This window comes from Rhinolophus ferrumequinum, chromosome 7 (genome assembly GCF_004115265.2).
Source record: "Rhinolophus ferrumequinum isolate MPI-CBG mRhiFer1 chromosome 7, mRhiFer1_v1.p, whole genome shotgun sequence".
Classification (NCBI taxonomy): domain Eukaryota; kingdom Metazoa; phylum Chordata; class Mammalia; order Chiroptera; family Rhinolophidae; genus Rhinolophus; species Rhinolophus ferrumequinum.
Window position 1 is genome coordinate 38,592,852 of NC_046290.1, and position 18,694 is coordinate 38,611,545.

Genomic DNA, 18,694 nt, shown 5'->3' on the forward strand with positions numbered 1-18,694 from the left:
CTTCAATGTATTTTCAGACTGAAGGCTTTGGACTTTAATGCCTCAATCATTCTTAACCCTGACTGCATATTGCAATGTCCAAGAAGCTTTTAAAAATAGCCATCCCTGGTCTCTACTCTTGACCATCTGGCACCAAATCTCTGGGGATGAGGCCCTGGTTTTTTTGCTTTCTAATGCAATTAAGTCTACTGGACCAGGAGGGTTGAGAACCACCGGACAACAGCAGGGGTTCTCAAAGTGTGGACTTTGGACCTACAGTAATAACAGCACCTTAGAACTTGCTAGACATACAAGTTCTTGAGCTCTACCTAAGACGTACTGAATCAGAAACTCTGCGGGTGGGATATAGAGATCTGTGTTTTTAACAAGCTCGCCAGGGGATTCTAGTGCATGCTCAAGTTTGAGAACCACTAGACTGATTCTGTGTTCCTTAAAGTCCTTTCAAATTCTAACATTATGCGTAGTTATCTGAGAAGGTTAAAGCATGTTGAGATTTGCTACAAGAAATGTAGTGAGAGAGAAGAGAGAACACACTTGTCCGTTTTAGGTCCAGGGCTGATTCCAAATAACTAACACCCTCATGCCACGAAGATACAATACATATCCAGCTTTTCTACTCTGGAAACAAAGGTGCATGGCTTTCTTCTCTCCTTATGGACCCTAATCCATGGCACTTGTTTCTCCCAGGGCCCAGTCACCTAAATTCAGAGTTGATCTTCAGGCAGAGAGAGGACCCAGTAAGCATGGACTTCAAGGGCTGCTATTACCGAATTACTGATATTCCAGGGGTAACTTAACATTCTATTAAAAATAATGGTAAAAACCACAATTACTTTTGCACCAACCTAATATTGTAAGTTTATGAATTTCGAAGCATTTATCCTCCTAAAGGAGTATGAATGACCAGTGCTCTGATATGAAGAACAAAAGGTAAAATGTTCTCTGCTCTTTGTTTTCTAAAACTTGCTTCACAAAACAACTGCCATCGATCTACATAAAAGATAGTTTTGTAGTGTATGTGACAGTTACATACTTATCTTAAACAGGTGTGATATATTAAAGAAAACCTTTTGGAGTCTACAAGAGACTGAAAAATAAGCTTATCCTATCTGTTCTCTAAAATTACTGATAATAAAAGGTAAAAGATAATAGTAGGTCTGCTGCAGGAGACGTGATAACCAAAGTTATCAGACAACTGAACTCATAACAGTTAATTGCTTTCATCGAAAATCAAACATTTACTAAACGTGGTGACTACATACTCACAGTATCTAACAGCTCGATGAATTTGGAGAAGTAATAAAGCCAGCAAGTGCGTGCCATCTGCAGAAACCACATAGATATGAATTTATTTATTTATTTTTCACATGGAAGAAAATTTTCTTTTTTTAAATTTTGGCAAAAAACACATAACGTGAAATTTACCATCCCAACTGTTTTTCAGTGTTCAGTTCAGTGGCATTAAGTACATTCACATTGTTGTGCAACCATCACCACCACCCATCAACAGAACACTTTTTTAATCTTGCAAAACTGACACAACTGCCCAACGTCTTTTCCCCCTTGCTACTCACAACTACCATTTTACTTTCTCTCTGAAAGAAGACTACTCTAAGTACCTCATATAATAATAGAATCATACAGTATTTGTCATTTTGTACCTGAATTATTTCACTTAATGTCCTCAAGTCTCATCCATGTTGTAGCATGTGTCAGAATTTCCTTCCTTGTTAAGGCTGAATAATACTCCATCATACGTATATACCACATTCTGTTTAACCATTCATTCATCAGTGGACACTTGGGATGTCTCCACTTTTTGGCTATCGCGAATAATGCTGTTTCATGTAAATCTGGGCATATAAATATCTCTTTGAGTCCCTGCTTTCAATTCCTTTAGGTATATACCCAGAAGTGGAATTGTTAGATCATGTAGTGATTCTACTGTTAATTTTTTACAGAAGCATATATGAATTTATCTTTAAATCCAAGAAATTAAAAAGGACAATTTTTCATTTTACAGAAAACAATATACTTGACTTTCTTTGATTCTTGCCAGTAACGTTTAGCTTTTTTTCTCTCAATACTTATATTCTAATAATTGAGTCATTTACTCATTTTGAGTTTACATAAAGTGTTACAAATAGTTTTAACATTGATTTTGAATGACAAGTTTTTCCAAAGAGAGACTTACCCTCAACGCTGTAGGTGACCTGGAATAGTCAACAATTTCACATCGAAATGAATAACCTGTACCCCAGCCAGACATCACAAACTGTAAGACAACACATGAATATTAAAGAAGGAAGCACTTGCTCAAAACCTAAAACAAAGGTAGTTTTGATTGTCTCTTCATTATGTTCTCAGCTAAGTCAGCAGTCAGTGCAAAGGGAAAGGCAGGCTAGAACAATTACGAACTAGGAATTCACTTGATAAGAAAGCAACAAGAATTTTTAAAATTGTAAACTTATATATTATTTATATAAACTGTATCTGAACTAAGATGCCCATTCATTCTAATACAGTGGAAAACAAAATGCTGGGAGTGCTTTGCTTAAACAGCAAAACTGGTAGGTATATGCTAGTATGTGTACATATATGTCTATCAATATATGCCCGTGCATATGTTTATATACTCTAAAGGGAATAACTGGATCCTAATTCAGTCTTTGCTGGTGATTTCCAACCTTCCCAATTAGTCAAATAAATGGGCAAACCAAAATTCCTCAATGTACTCAGAAGATGGTTTCAACGACTGGGTTTTTCCTGTCCTCAGCTAGTGGGTGTAATGTGAAGTGGTAATCCATGGCTCTGAAAATCAAGGTTGACCAAACATAAGACTCAGGTATTCCTTTTGCTTTGGGTTCACGAAAAGAAAAGAAAATCTCAACAACAAGAGAGCAATCTAGCAAGCCTTAATTCCAACACACCCACGAAGTGACCTCAGACTAATAGAAGAAAAAGCCTATTGTTGATAAATCTGAACTGTAATTCAAAGATTACACTGACATTCTTTCAGTACGATGGTGGAAAGGTCTTCCTTTAAAACAGTATCTGAAAATGAAAAACTAAAGGCTATAATTTTAAGTTCATGCCTATATTAACTGTTTGGCTTAATTTAGAGTTCTGACAATAGGGTCAGTTCTTCTCTCCTCTGACATCCTATTCTCACAAGTGCCAACACTGTCCCTAGAATGTCTTGTTTCTCAGTATAATGGTTATGTCATCTTCTGCTACTGAAGTGCACTTTATATTCCTATTTTTAATTACTGGTAAAGTGAAAATGACAACTTTACAATAAATTAACTTCTAAAAGCAAAGGTTTATGAGGCATTATCAGAATGGTATTTTAATGGAGAAAAGAAAAGAAACAGAGAAGAAAAAAACTATTTAGACTGTGGTATTTTTAAAACACCATCCTTATCAGATGGGCATTAGACTTACAAGAGTGATCACTCTGTAGGGCATATAAATGTCTAGTAATCACTATGTTGTATACCTGAAACTAGTACAGTATTGTATGTCAATGGCAATTGAAAAATAAATTTAAAAAAATTAAAAATAAATAAAAACACAACATCTTTCTCTGAAACAAGCTCCTAGCTTGATTCATAAGATAATAATCACACTGTTAACTTGGTAAGATACGAAATCTTGAAAATTAATATGTGGAAAATAAACAAAAACTCATAGACACAGACAAAAGTTTAGTGGTTACCAGAGGGTAAGCAGGGAGGAGGTTGATAGATGAGGGTAAAAGGGACCAAATATATGGTGATGGAAGGAGAACTGACTCTGGGTGGTGAACACACAATGGGATTTATAGATGATGTAATACAGAATTGTACACCTGAAATCTATGTAACTTTACTAACAATTGTCACCCCAATAAATTTTAATTTAAAAAAAAAGGCATATTTCATGGGTGAGAAAAATCTTACAAGCACAAGTCAATAAATGTTCTCTAAGGAACAAGGGAATCTAGCACAGAAATGACGACTTCTGCACCACAAAGTTCTGATCTGTCAGTGAGCTTCCTCATGTACTCTTGAGCTCAGACTGAACTTGTGACTGATGCAAGTACCACTCTAAGCCCATTTACTTAAACTGGGATGATTGATTCTCCACTTTTCCCTACCCCCGAACAAGCACAGCGCTGAATGGGAAAAACTTAGGGACTTGGCCGTCTGTGGGGTGAGTCTTCACTGGTCTTTCTTTATTAGTGTCTGATGGTACCAAGTAACCAGGGCATTCGGGCTATCACTATAAAATGAGGCCTACGGGTTCCTTCAGGCTAATACTTCCATTTCAGCTTGTTCATCTTTGCCCTGAGATCCTAGCGGAGGTGTTTATTCTGCAGACCAAATGCAGTCGTGCTCCACCCAGTAAACCAGATGTGCAGATGTGTATACATGCTGCACAGCTGTCAAAAGTCTTTGTTTAAACAGAGAGAGGAACTTAGTGCTTTCCTGATATTACGTTTAAGAACATTCTAAAAGTCTGTGGAGCTTTTCACACATATGTCTATATTTCACGCTTTCGAGAAGAAAAAGTAATAATTTATATTTAGCAGGTAATAAATCCCAAAATGGGCATATAAGTAATTCTAGCATTAGAGGCTAATGGGAAGCTAAATTCAGATATTTTCAAACTTTCTTTTATGCTGTAATTACTATACTAGGAATCAAAACTTACCGGTTATAACTGAATTACTTCCTAAAAAATATATTTGAGGACATCGCATTCAATGGCACAATCAGACACAGAGCATAAAGGGAACTGAGAGACAATTTGGTTCAATCCTGGTTCTATAATATGTGGGAACTGAAGAACAGAGAGATTAAATGACTTGCTCAAAATCAGGTAGCTAGTTAGTAGTGTAACTGGGACTAACTAGTTCCTGGTCTCCTGGCTTCCAACTCTGATCTTAACACTGTCCTATTGTAGGCCATCTCCTATTTCTACTAACACGCTAAGAGCATGTATTTTCTCTGCTCCCCACCCAATTACTCCTTCCCTTTCAGTTATTCATGCTCCAGAAAAGTGGCCTTTGAGTTAATTTTGGAAATAAAGTAGAAGAAACAGAAGGCAGAAAAGTGAGTCCAGACTTCAGGGAGGCCGGTGAGAAATGAGGCCAGAATACATTTAGGGTGACCGAATCAGGTGGGCTCACAGAAGGAATCAGGTGGGAAGGACGCATGTGCAGAGGCCACGGTGTCGAGACAGGCCAGTGGGATCCTGCTGGACTCTCCTGATTCCCAGTGTGAGCAAGCACAGACTGTCGCAGAGGAAGTAAAGCAGGAGCAGAGGCAGAGGAAGCCAGCCAGCACTGAAAAAGAAGCAAGGAAGCTGAGAAAAGCAGGTGAGGGTGGCTGAGGCACGTTAGTAGCAGAGGGAGAGAAGAGAATCCATGAGCCTGTTTTGGGTCCTGAAAGATCCCTATCTGTCTTACTGACAATTTAGGGACAGGCTCCCTCACCTGCTACTTTGTGTGAGTCTAAGTTCTTCATTTCCCCAAAGCCCAGCTAAACCACACCCGAACAATCCACCAACTTACAGCTCCTCAGAGCGTGTAGAAACCAAAGGTTCCTGTCATGATGATGGTAAGTCATTAGAGTCAGATGAGCTCTGATGTCAGACAGACCTGGATTCAAGTATCAGTTCTCCACTTACCACCTGTGCTACTTTGAGTAAGTTACTTCATTTCTCCAAGTATGAGTTTTCTTAACACTAAGGAAATGATTCACTCAATCATCTAGTAAACTACTGCAAGTCTGTCTGGTCCATAACGAACAATGTTTGGCAGATCCCTGCTCTACTGACCTAAGTTTCTAAACTTCTTTAAATCTCAAAGAGTTTTATAGTCATAACAAGAAACATGATGACAGATAAACAGGAAGACTCAGGCAGAATTCTCCCATTTGGAATACTGAAGACACTTGCCTCATAACACATATACACAGAAAAGAGTACTATGAAAAAATTGTACGTTATCATCGCTTTCTTGAGTTCAAAGGGCTTTCGGTTCTCCATGAGCTTTGGTCCCAGAGAAGTGACAAAATAGATATAGAGCCCCAGGATGATGGTTTGTGGTAGAGGCGAGGACATGAGGAGCCAGTCTTCGACTCTTGGATCTAAGAGAAAAACAAGATGTCAGTGCAAATCCACTTAGCCAAAGGTAACTGATGGCAACTAGCAGTTCTTTCCGTGAGCGCCTAGACCCTAACTTTGACAATGGGCTATTTGGGCAATGATCACTACTCCCTTCAGGAAGGGGAAATCACCAGGAATAGTGAGAGAGCCTGAAACAGTGAGCCTGTTAGCACCCTATGCCTCGAAGGGCAAAGGACATACTGGAGAACCCAGGCGAGTCCTATGGAGAATCCCGGTGGAGAGCAGTTGTGACTTTCTGTTGAGAGAATTCAGGCAGCACAAAGCAATTCTACATGAGGGGTCAGGGGAACCAACACCCCAACACCTCTCTCTCTCTCTCTCTCTCTCTCTCTGTCTGTCTGTCTGTCTCGTTTTCTGGGGCTCTCCATGGGCTGAACCCAACCAGAATCCAGAGGGAAGGGGAGCAAGCCCATGGATATAGTCCATACTGGTCATTCTCCAGGGCCCAGCACAATGGGCAGGGTAGAGCTGGAAGCGAGAAAACACCTAGCAAGATCCTACCATCCATCTATAACCATTCATAGAATTTTAGAGTTTCTCCATCCAGACATTCTTTTATATGTTGAAGTTTGTTTTCTGTTTCTTACCTTTCTTCTTTCCCTAAGAAATTTGGGACATTTCCATATGTACTGTACGGCAGAATTGAAAGCGACCTTAGTATCACCTAAGAATCTAAAATGTGGGTTCTAGGTATTTAAAATATGGGCTAGTCAACTTGATATTTTGACCAAAAAAAAAAAAAAAAGGTATTAGCCTCACAACAAGTAAAATGAAATTTACCCAATCACTGCTAGTTCCAGGCCAGTAGAGTTAGATGAATTAAAAATTGCAACTCAAGATGAAAACATGTGATTAATTCTATAATAATTTTAGGTAGCTCAGGGTTAATTTTACTAAATTGACTCATAAATCCAGGGTATTATAAAGGAAAATAAGTATGGACAAATTTCCAGGTGCAAGACTCAAAATTGAGTCTTGACTAACCTTAGATTGCTAAATACCGTCACTTTTATGAACTGGAAAAGAGAGATGGAAGAATACAGCCCTTTCTCATTTAAACTGCCGCTGATGTAGCCAATTACCAAAAATCTATGAATACCCTTCAAGTCTGACTTCCTTCCCAATGTAAAAATTTCTTCAATAGACTACATGATAGATGACTCAGCTGGCCTCGATTTTATTGCTAGGGAACACGCTCCCATTAGACACTCGAATGTTCTAGGGTATGGCTTTAGCTATTAAAGATAATTTATCCTGTATTCACGTGGGCTTTCCTCAAAAATAGCAACAGTATGGATGACTTTTATTTTTTATTTTTTCTTTATAAGCAATTTTAAACGTTTCTGTTAACACACATCATTTGTATGGTTGAAAACTAGGGTTTTTAAAAAGTGTCAGTAAAGGAATTCCTGAATTAGAGATGTATTTCATTTTACTCTTTTATTGACTCAGCAGGGGGGAGAAAATCAAATGACATCATCTTTCTGTTATTCCACTGGTGGCAGTAAAACAAAACAAGCCAGGAAAAGCACACTGGGCAGGCTCAGCAAGCAGAAGAAAATAATTTTAAAATAAATAAATTTTTCCTGTAATTTAACATTTTAAGCACCCACTTTTTTTTTTTTAATCCTGTGTGTGACTTTCAAGTTCTATAGATTAAAGAAAAAATCATTACATTCTTTGGGGAAACCAGTTAATTTGATTTCTTGTTATTTTAAAGCAAATAATAAAACAAAACAGTAAGCTTTTTAATCCTATTTCAGCAAAGCTCTGGAGTCAGCTGGCTTGGGTTTTGATCTCGGCTCCTTTACTCATTCCTTATGTAACCTGGGGACACTGACTTTGCTTGTTTCTCTTTGCTTGTTTCCTCATCTGTAGGTTGGACATAAAACAGCATATATCTCATAGAGCATTTCGTGAGTTCTTGCATAGAAAGAGCCCCGCACATGCTCGGTAAGTGTTGCTACTATTGCAGATCTCAATTCTGTCAGCACAGCAGCATCACCTCAGGGGTGTCAAAAGTCAAGTGGCCGAAAAACGACCCTGTCCAACTGAATCAGAATCGTAGGGTATGGGCCCCTGTCACCCATATTTTGAGAAAACTTGCCCAAGTGACTATGATGAACCGTCAGAGTTGAGAACCAGGGGTTCCGTGGGCTTCTTTCTCCTACATCCGGGGCCTCAGAGTCCCTCACTCGGTGCTTGTGTGGTTTTCCTGCCTCCTAACCCAATCTACTACATCTAGTCTTCCACACAACTGCCAAATTCACTACATAAAAGTACAGTTCTGCTCAGACTATTCTTCTGCTAAGTCAGCTCTCCATACTGAGCAGATAAAATTCAAAATCTTTAATATACGTTCATGACTCTGACAACTGTTCATTTTTCCTGCCTTCTCTCTCAGCGATACTGACACCTTTCTGAATGGGGAGCCCCTTTCCGTGTGAGGCGGTGGCTTCCCCATGACAAGATGTTTACAAGGCAGGTAGACTGTGACTTGACAGGGGGTTGTAGAGGGGGACTGCTCGACAACATTTAAAGTTAATCCTGACTCAGTCTGTGAGTCCACGCATTGCAAAAGGTTCCGGGGTGAGCGAGCAGAGCTCTGTTTTCCCCAGAGACAAAAGGCTGATGCTGTATTTTCTGTTTGGCATCAGAGTTGGGTTTAAGAGTCATGAGTAGAGCCGGAATGAAAGCACAGGCTGGGAAGGCAGGCTGTCTTAGAGTCCATAGCCCAGGGAACTACCACCATTCTGACTTATTACTAGCCGGATCACTCTTCTCTAAGAGTGATCCAGAGAGAGAGAGAGAATACGAGGGAAGAAATATTATACAAGTGCCACATACGTAGAATATTAATGAGCGTGTCCATCAACTACTTGTAAGGGAGTGTTCTCTTCTTAAGTAGCATGTACTAGCTCAAAGAGTATATCCTCTAAATTCCAATCAGCACCAAGAAGATGATAAAGCTGGACGGAGAAGCAAGCATGTACTTCGTGAAGCACCAAAGCTTCAGAACGGCAACATTCACTCAGACTCCATCTTCTTGCAAAGAGATCACAGCTGACTCTGACAAGTCATTATTACTATCCAGTCCAAGGAAAGTTGCTTTTAAACATTAAAAATGTTATAGTATTATTTCAAAATTGGACATTTCATATCTAAGAATCATAATAAATACTCTTATAGCTTAAATAATAATGAAACCAATTTTAAGTTCTGTAGCTGTGGAATTTTCCACATAAAATAACTATGCATGACCACCACTTCTCTAGCAATCAGAAAACCAATGAATATCAGTAAGTTTCCCAAAGGCTACTCAAAATTAGGGCCAAAGCCAAGAATACACTTGAAATTCTTGGCCCTTGATCAAGGACTCAGCCCTTCCCAGGGTAAGCAAAGTAAAACAGAACTAAGACGGCCGGCAATGATTCTTAATGGCCTTCAGAGATCAATACCACACTCAGCAGAAGAAAAACCTCTCCTCTTATACCTGAAAGTGTTCTTGTAAAGATGTAAATCTCAACGCAAAACTTTTTAACCTTTTTAGAGCCCGACAGGGGAAAAATGTGAGAAAACTTTTTTAAAGGGTGACATGCTTTATCAACAGTACTTTAAGATGAAAATGTCCTATCAATCACTCGTCACCCCCACCACCCTCACTTGCATCAGGATACTTCCTAAATGACAGAGCACTTTCATGCATATTATCTGGTAGCTGGTAGGTACCATTCTCATCTCTGTTTTGCCAACAAAGAAACTGAGACTTAGACAATAAATCACTTGTTCAAGATTACCTAACTAATATTGTCAGAACTTAAATTTAGGTTTTCTTGTTACACATCCCATACCTCCCCTCCCCTTCTGCAGCTCTGCCTGTCTCTTCCTCTCATCCTCCCTGCACTGTTTACAACACTGTTTCCAGGGCTTTCCCTGTCTCTCCTTAACCACTCCCAGCCCTTGGTTACTACTTTTTCTGGCCTAATAGTATTCAGATTTTCAATGTAAGTATTCCTAATAAAAACTAAAGAGCTGATCCATGGATAAAAGAAGCCGAATTCAGAAGTATTTCATTTTTAAATATTTTATACTATATAGATATTCACCATCATCTAAATTGATTTGGCTCTTGAACTAGCATATTGATTATGTGACTCTCTTGGGTGCCTGCATTTGGAATAGTGAATAGCAAGAGTTAGATAGCAAGGGTTCTCTTCTTCCAAACAGGTCTATTTCAAAAAATGTACCCAAATCTACTTGGTTCCCTAGTTCAAATCTTGGGAGTTCAGGTAGCAAGGTACACCTCTACTCTGAAAAGCCATTAAAATATTAGTATTTTAAAAAATAAATAAATAAGAACAATTGGAAGAAAACCAAAAAATTAGTTAAATTAAGTACTGAACTATCTGAACAAACTATAAACCTTCAGAGAAGAATGACTTCTAAAGAAACCTATATGTTCTCTGCATCATTACATAAGTTGAAAAAATTAAAAAAGAAGAAGAAGGAGGGGGAGGAGGAGGAGAAGAAGAAGAAAAAGAAGAAGTGGAAACAGTCACTCTTCATCCACTACCAGAGTGAACTTTCTCTATTTATGGAATCTTTTTAGATCCTTGGCATTTTTCTGGGGTAAAACTATTGGGACCTTTTTTAGCGAAATAAAATTGGTCTTTAGCAGTCTACTGAAAATGACAAGAATCACAAAACATTGTATCTTTGCTGAAATCAGTGTAAATTGGAATATAACTCCAATTGTGGTAGATGCCAAGAGGTGGCACTTTTTCCTCCTGAATTTGGTGAATATACGGTTTCTGGCTGATATGTAAGAACTGATCTAAAGTGGTGATAGTGGTGAATATGTGCCAAATAATTCAAATGTGAAACACCAGAATACTAAACCTAATCAGAAAACAAAGGTTCTAGATTTTTTTTCTGCCAAAAACTAATCATGATGTTGGCAAGGTCACATCTCTGGGTCTCACACATTTGGTGATTTAAAAAAAAATCTGGATCAATATAGACAAGTAAATAGAAGTTACCAATAATCCTACCACACAGAGATAACTGCTAATCCTTGCAAAAGAAATACATGTGGTGTTTTATAATATAGCCTGCTTTCATTTAATGTATTTTAAACTTCTTGCTGTGGTATTAAATGTTCTTCTATAACACTGTTTGTTTTTTTAATGGGCCAGGGGAGAAGGCAAGCAATTCAGAATTATTCGGGGGTTACCTCTATCATTGTATGGATCTGCAATGAAACACTTGATACTTCATCTTCATTAAGTAGTAATAAAAATCAACATTTGGGTGTCTGTGAGGGAGTGTTAAGCTGCAAAGTCTCTCGTGTTGTTTCAATGAAATCCTATTAAATTGGGAACCTGACATAAAAAGGAAGGATAAGACTCAATTAGGAAATCTGGTTACTTACCAGCATCTTTGATCCAATTATCATAAAGATATACGGTCCTCGATGTAAGATCACTGAAGGCCATTTTCCACAGGATTTTCTGGCTCTTACAATGGGTTCTTCAATAAAACAAAACAGAATGTGTTTATCATCTATGAATACAAATGAAGCCAAGTTTCTAGCAATTCAATATTAAAAATGCTAAAAATTTAATAGGAATAACTGGCAAAACAACAAGCTGCTACTGAGGATGAGTGCATTAGTGAGCCACATTAAACCCTGGTGCTGTTGCAAACATTTAAGATTTCTCATCATTGTAAGAACAATGCTTACTTTGCTGAAAAAGGCTGATATTCTAGACAAGGTATAAAGAAGTAAATGATTCTAAGAACTTTTATGGGAGCATCTCCCTTTTATGTGACAGCATCGATCAGGAATAGACTGTACCTCTTTGGCAATTAAAAACCCAGGAGAATAAAGTCGAGAAGATACATAAACTTTCAGAGAAGCTACTCTGATCCAGACTTATAGCTGAATTTCAGGCATAACAAGGTCTTCTACATGCAAGTTTTTACAATTTATGTGGAACACAGTTAGAAAGAGGGAAGGAAAGAAGATTTACAAGAGCCCGGGTGAAGCTGCCTAGTTTATCTGAACAGACAGACAAGAATAGTTGGGGAAAGAAGTCTTCTGAAAAAGACCAGTAAAGCAAAACTATCTATATCACAGAGTAAAAGTATTCTAAATCTTCAATAATTAAAACAGTGTGACACTGGCACATGAGGAAGCAAACCAATGAAACAGAACAGAACGTCCAGAAATATACCAAATACATTGGGGAATTTAGAACTGTATTTTGTAAATTCTAAGACATACATTTTCCCACATTTTAACACCTTACAAATGGATAGTATTAGGTTGGTGCAAAACTAATTGCGGTTTTGCAGTTATTTCTAATCTTTTAAACCGCAATTACTTTTGCATAAACCTAATATATCATAAAATTAATAGTATATTTGATTCCAAATCATACAGTAAGAAAATGAAAAAGTTCTAGAGATAGATGGTGGTGATGGTTGCACAACAATGCAAATGTACTTAATGCCACTGAACTTTACACTTAAAAATTGTTAAAATGGTACATTTTACGTTATGTATATTTTACAACAATAAAAAAAAAAGCCCTCTAGGTCTAAGATAGGGAAAATCAGACTTCCTTCTAGCATTATAAAATAAAGCCATATATATGTATACCAAAAAGATATAAAGATATATACAAGTGGACACTGTGGTCAACGTTGCTCAAGCAGTAGTTTGCCATAATCAGAAGTGTCTGGACGCTGATGGTAACCACTTTGAGCACCTCTTGTAATTGCAGAAGTCAAACGTGACTTGTATTCATCTTTTGTTATTGGTATATATTGAGTATTACAATTTTAATAGTTTTTCATTTCTTAAAATGTGTATACAATTTTTTGGCTATATATATTATGTATATAATATATATGCTATATATATATAATATACATATATTATATATATAATATATATAGTATCTATGTACAAAAAAGTTGGATCCAAACATTATACCAAGATAAACTTCAAGTAGATCAAAGGTTTAAATAAGAAAAATAGAGATATGAAAGTACTGAATAACAACATGGGAGAACACTTGTATAACCTTGGAGTGGGAAAAACCTTCCTAACTTTGACATAAGATCCATTAGATATAAGAAAAGACTAACAAATTTAACCATGTAAAAATCAAGACGAAAAATAAAAAGCAAATGACAAATAAGGAAAAAAGATGTTCAATTTATATTACAGACAATTGCTTCGCTCCCTAATATAGAGTTCCTAGAAATTGATAAGATTTATAAGCCAAGAAAGCAATGGGCAAATTTCACAGAAAAAAAGAAATACAAATGGCTCTTAAAACATATGAAAAGTTGCTTAACTTTAACCATAGTAAGAAATCTACAATATTTTATTGCATTGGATGGGCCAAAGTCCAAACATTTGAATCAGGCAGATGGGCCAAAAATCCAAAAATGTGTTAACTCTGTTGGCAGGACTATGGGAAACTCATACATTGCTGGTGGGGGTGCAAATTAGTACAACCTTTATGGGGGGCAAGTTGGCATTATCAGTAAAAATTATAAATGCATATTTTATTTTTAACTCAGCAGTCCTACTTGTAGAAACTTATCCTATATATACATGTGCACATATGCAGAAGTACATATATTCAAAGCATTCATTGCATCAGTTAGTAAGAGCAAAAGACTGGAAACAAGCCAAATGTCCATTAAAAGGGGACTGGTTAATAAATGATAATACATCTAACATCGTGAAATAATATGTCATTGTGAATAAGAATGAGGAAGCTCTCTGTGTCCTGATGTGGAAAGTTATCCAAGATAAATCTCTATGTGAAAAAAAGCAAAGGGAGGTACAGAATTTTAAAATAACTACTTTTTATATAGAAAAAAAGAAGAAAGGAGTAAGAATATAAATTTACAAGTAGTTATATTAGCATATAAGGAACTCTGAAAAGATATCCATGGAAAAGGGAACAGGGTTCCAACTGGGCTGAAGGGTTGGAAGAAAGACCTTATACTGTTTGGTTTTTGATTCATGTGAGTATATTATCTATCCAAAAGTAAAGAATTAAAATATTATAAAGGAAGAAATAATAGAATCAGCTGCACCTTTGCTGGGACAATCCCTACTTAAATACCCACACAAAAATACGCATACGCACAAAAGAGAGATTGTTTTCTTAATTCCTCAAGGGTCTGTCCCCTCCAGAGGATCTCTCCAAGTCCAGGAAGACATCTCAGCATGGCCTCTGCTTTGGTACATCCTGTGTCCTCCAGCTGAGTTCACACTCAGGATTGGCTGTGGTGATGCCAGGATCTTGCCAGAGTCAGGCTGGATTCTTGTTTTCTGATGCATTGTTTCCACAGTGAAGGTGTGAGGGGGGGTTAGGAGTGGGGCTCTTGGGTCACAAAGACCCTGGTTTGAATTCCACCACTTAATAGCTGTGTGACCCTGGGCAAAATTAAAGCTCAATTTCTTAATCTATAAAATGGGAATTCTACAATTTACCAAGATAAAATAAACGAACTCATAGAGTTGTTTTGAGGACAGAATCTGATAAAGAATGAACATTCAATCAAAGTCAGACATTATCATTTGTAAAGACAAACTGTATCAATTTAACTGGAAAATATCTGGCCAAACTCAGTATCTTGTAAGGCACAGCGGCAGTTTATGGAACCAATTTGGAGAAAACTCTACTACTTTCATTTTAAGAGCTGGTATGTCACAGACTGCACATGATTCTTCCCTTGTTGTTTTACGATTGTTTAGATGTGAGTATTTTAGACCATGCTAAGAGCTTTTCCTGTCACCTTAACCACTGGTATAACAGACTCAAGCCATTATTTTCGTAATTAAATTGCCAAAATTATGCTGTTTAAATTATTCAGAATCAGAGTGAAAGATTCTCATTCTATATGGCATATGGTTGAATTACATTTCAAAGTATTATTCTTGTTTTCTGTGCAATTCCCACCTCCTCATTTTTTTCACTCATTCCACCGTTTTCCTCTCCCCAAACCGTATGGAAGCACAAAGACTCAAAGAAACTACACTCTACTGCAGGTCAGAAATAGTCAGGGAAGCAAACAAAACTAGGTTCTCTAATCCCAAAGACTACACAAGGCTGAGATGGAAGAAGAGGGCAAGTGGTCAGAGGAGCAATCACACTGGAGGGAAAGGAGTGGCAGAAACAGACATCTTCCAAGCAGGTGAGAGACAGAGGCCTGGAGAGGTAGGGAAGGAATCCTTTAGCCCAAGCTTCCTGGAGTGCAGAGTCTCTCATTGATTGTTGGCTTGCAGATAACCTGCCATCCCACAGTTCTTAACACTGTGGGCCCACCAGAAGAGAAGGAACAGCTATAATTGTGTAGGGATAGGACACGAAAGGAAAACCTGACCCCTTTACCTTGGTGAAACTGAACATAAACAGCTGAGAATTTCCTTCTCAGGACTGGATGCCAACATTACATTGTAGGGACTGGTCTAGAAAAGTAACACCTTAATTTGAGGCTACCTGGGCTGTTCCACGAATATAGAGGTGCCCCTGAACTGGAGCCATGCACGTCTCCCCCCTCCATGCCCTTTACCATGATTTAACATGGACACTTGATTGCTAGACAATGGTATGGAGATGGGAAGAAACGTATTCTACGTGGTGAAGGTATAGAGAGATTTGGCTGATAGCAGACCTGGCACCTTAACTACCAATTTAAATATTCAATGGCATAAAAGTTCAGGGCTAGAGATGCCAGAAAAGTCAGAGCTCTCAAGGATGTGAAGCAGAGATTTAAAACTCAAGAACAGCAGACAAATCACCATCCTTCCATCAAAGATGGAAGAGATAAGGGAGGTGCTACAGAGGAAGAGAGAAAAGCTGCCTGTCTGAGCTCAGCCTGACTGCAAAGGCCTCACTTATGCGGCCAGAGGAGAGCAAACAGGAGTTTGCTCCTGGGGGATTGGTGCTGGTTTCCCACCGCCCAGCATCTGCAACAGACCCATGGATTTGGCTCCTTGTTTTTGACAATATCACATGGTAACTGAGTCATTTGGTATGGAAAGGACTTAACCTACTAACTTCTTTAAGGCCACAGGAAAGATGTCAAGTTCAAACGTGAGGACTACGCTTGCTGCCTACAGGAGAAGGCCCTTCCCACAGGGCAGCTTCCGAAGGGCGCTTATGTCAACACAACAGAGATACTCACGGCACAACGTAGAGATGGGCTTCAAGTATCTGATCACTTTGTCCATTCTGCCCAAATCCTTCTCAACAGTAACCACAAGGCAGAACTCATCTGGGAGAACTGGCTGGAATTCACTCCAGTGAAAACGGGACCTTGGAGTTGCCTGAGGTGAGCAGTACCTCGCAGGGAGTCCAGAAATCTAAAACCATGGCCCCCCACTTTCAGGCAGGCTCTCAAATGTTGAGATTTATCCAAACCCGGCAAAATGTGTTGGGGACACTTGCCCTGGGGTGAAGTGGGTGGTAGAGTCATCCTATGACTTTCTTAGGCCATGTCTACGGTCCAGGAACAAGGTCATATGCTTTCCCTTTTTCTTTTGTTTGGGAGGTTCTGCTTTGGAAATCAGGTATCAGGGACAAACCTTCAGGAACAGACTTGACTCTGAGTGGTGAACACACAATGCAATATATAGATGATGTATTACCGATATACATCCTTGAAACCTATACAATTTTACTAGCCAATGTCACCCCAATAAATTTAATAAAAATTAAAACAAAACAAAACAAAAAAGCAGACGTGGCCAGCCACGGATGCTGCTCAAGGACATAAACACCTAAATGAGCGACAGGAAGGAACCAGCACGGGATGGAGGTAGGACCTGGGGAACTTTTCTGTGCGAAGCCAAGTCTGGCCTCATATTGGGGTGGTGGTTTGAAACTTTACCTTTGTACAAAGTAAGGGAGGAGAGGAGGACGGGGAGAATCAAGCTGTTCAACAGCAATAGTAATTGCTCATCCAAGAACTGGTAAGGGAAACACCCCTTCACATGCAGCTGGTGTGGCAAGGGAGGAGAGGAGGGCCAGCTCAGAGAGCAAAAGGAAAAGGCAGCACACGCTGGCTCATTAAAGAAGGACAGGGAACGTCAGCAGCAAGTCAGAACAGGCAGTAGGAACTCAGTCTGCTGCGTGGTGAAAGGACTTCCCAGGTGAACGTAGCACAGACAGCCTCTCTCTGGGTTATGACTGAAAAACTGGGGTTCAGATAGAGTTTCTACGCCTGCTGTCTTGGGGAAGAAAAACACTGAGATAAGACATAAATTTCTCAGTAAAAATTCAAAGATTGCTAGGGAAACTTCCACCTAGATATTAATCTGTGTGTTCCCTGTGTATTTCCTCCCTGGCTTTTTTCTTACTGGAACTGATTGCCCCCTCCCACTTCTACCCTCTGTAGTTAAGCAGGAACGGCCTCCAAGAGGCTGTGAGCCTGAGTGCTGGACAGAAAGATTTGGGTACTTGACTTTGTTCTATCCCAACAATTTAGTAAGACTGAGGCTGGGGAAAAGAGATCAGAAACTTTTAAGTATATTAAAATGTGAAGGATGATTATAAAGTAATAATTTGTTCGTTTAAAACAGAATTTCTCAACCTTGGCTGTCCTGACACTTTGGGCCAGACCATTCTTAGTTGTGAGCATTGTAGGATGTTTAGCACCAACCCTGGCCTCTACCCACTAGATGCCAGGAATATCCCTTCTCCAGTTGAGACAACCAAAAAGGTTTCCAGAAGATGCCAAATGTCCCCTGGTGGCAAAGTCATCCCGAGTTGAGAACCACTGTTTTAAAATAAACTACCAACATTTATTCATCTGGATAAGAGCACTTTGCTTCAGAGTAATCACTTTGGCAATTATAGTAGTCACCCCTTATCCATGGGGGATATGTTCTAAGACCCCAGTGGATGCCTGAGACTGCAGAGAGCACAAACCCTATATATACTACGTTTTTTCCTATATGTCCATACCTATGACAGGGTTTAATTTCTAAATTAGGCATAGTAAGAGATTAACAACAATAACAAAAGAACATGGAACACTTGTAACAATATACACTAACAAGTTATGTGAATGTGCTCTCTCTCACTCTTGCTCTCAAAATACCTTATCGTACTGTACTCTCCCTTCTACCTATGATGATGTGAGATGATACAATGCCTGTGCGATGAGATGAAGTGAGGTGGATATGCTCGCTGGACAAGGGGTATTTACATCCCGGGTGGGACAGAGTGAGACAGCATCAGGCTTCATCATGCTACTCAGAACAGCATGCAATTTAAAACTTATAAATTGTTGAGTTCTGGAATTTTCCATTTAATATCTTTAGACCGTGGTTAACCACAGGTAACTGAAACCACAAAAAGCAAAACCAAGGATATGGGGGGACTAATGTATCCATTCATTTCAGTGATGTTGTTGTTCAAAACAATTTTTGAACTGATCTTTACAAATCAACTTCAGAATTTTTCAGAATTTCATTAACTCGCTT

General features: G+C 38.7%; 1 protein-coding gene across 1 annotated transcript in view; it reads right to left on the reverse strand.

The window, feature by feature from the left end:
* The window catches only part of ELOVL7 (ELOVL fatty acid elongase 7), a 70,195-nt gene that overhangs the window by 14,596 nt on the left and 36,905 nt on the right, over positions 1 to 18,694 (reverse strand). Inside the window, exons 2-5 of the mRNA XM_033111146.1 lie at positions 11,606 to 11,703; positions 5,944 to 6,134; positions 2,195 to 2,275; positions 1,267 to 1,323 (exon numbers count right to left, since the gene is read on the reverse strand). Coding sequence (XP_032967037.1) covers positions 1,267 to 1,323; positions 2,195 to 2,275; positions 5,944 to 6,134; positions 11,606 to 11,669 — 393 coding nt within the window. The 5' untranslated portion in view covers positions 11,670 to 11,703. The remainder of the gene's footprint in view (positions 1 to 1,266; positions 1,324 to 2,194; positions 2,276 to 5,943; positions 6,135 to 11,605; positions 11,704 to 18,694) is intronic.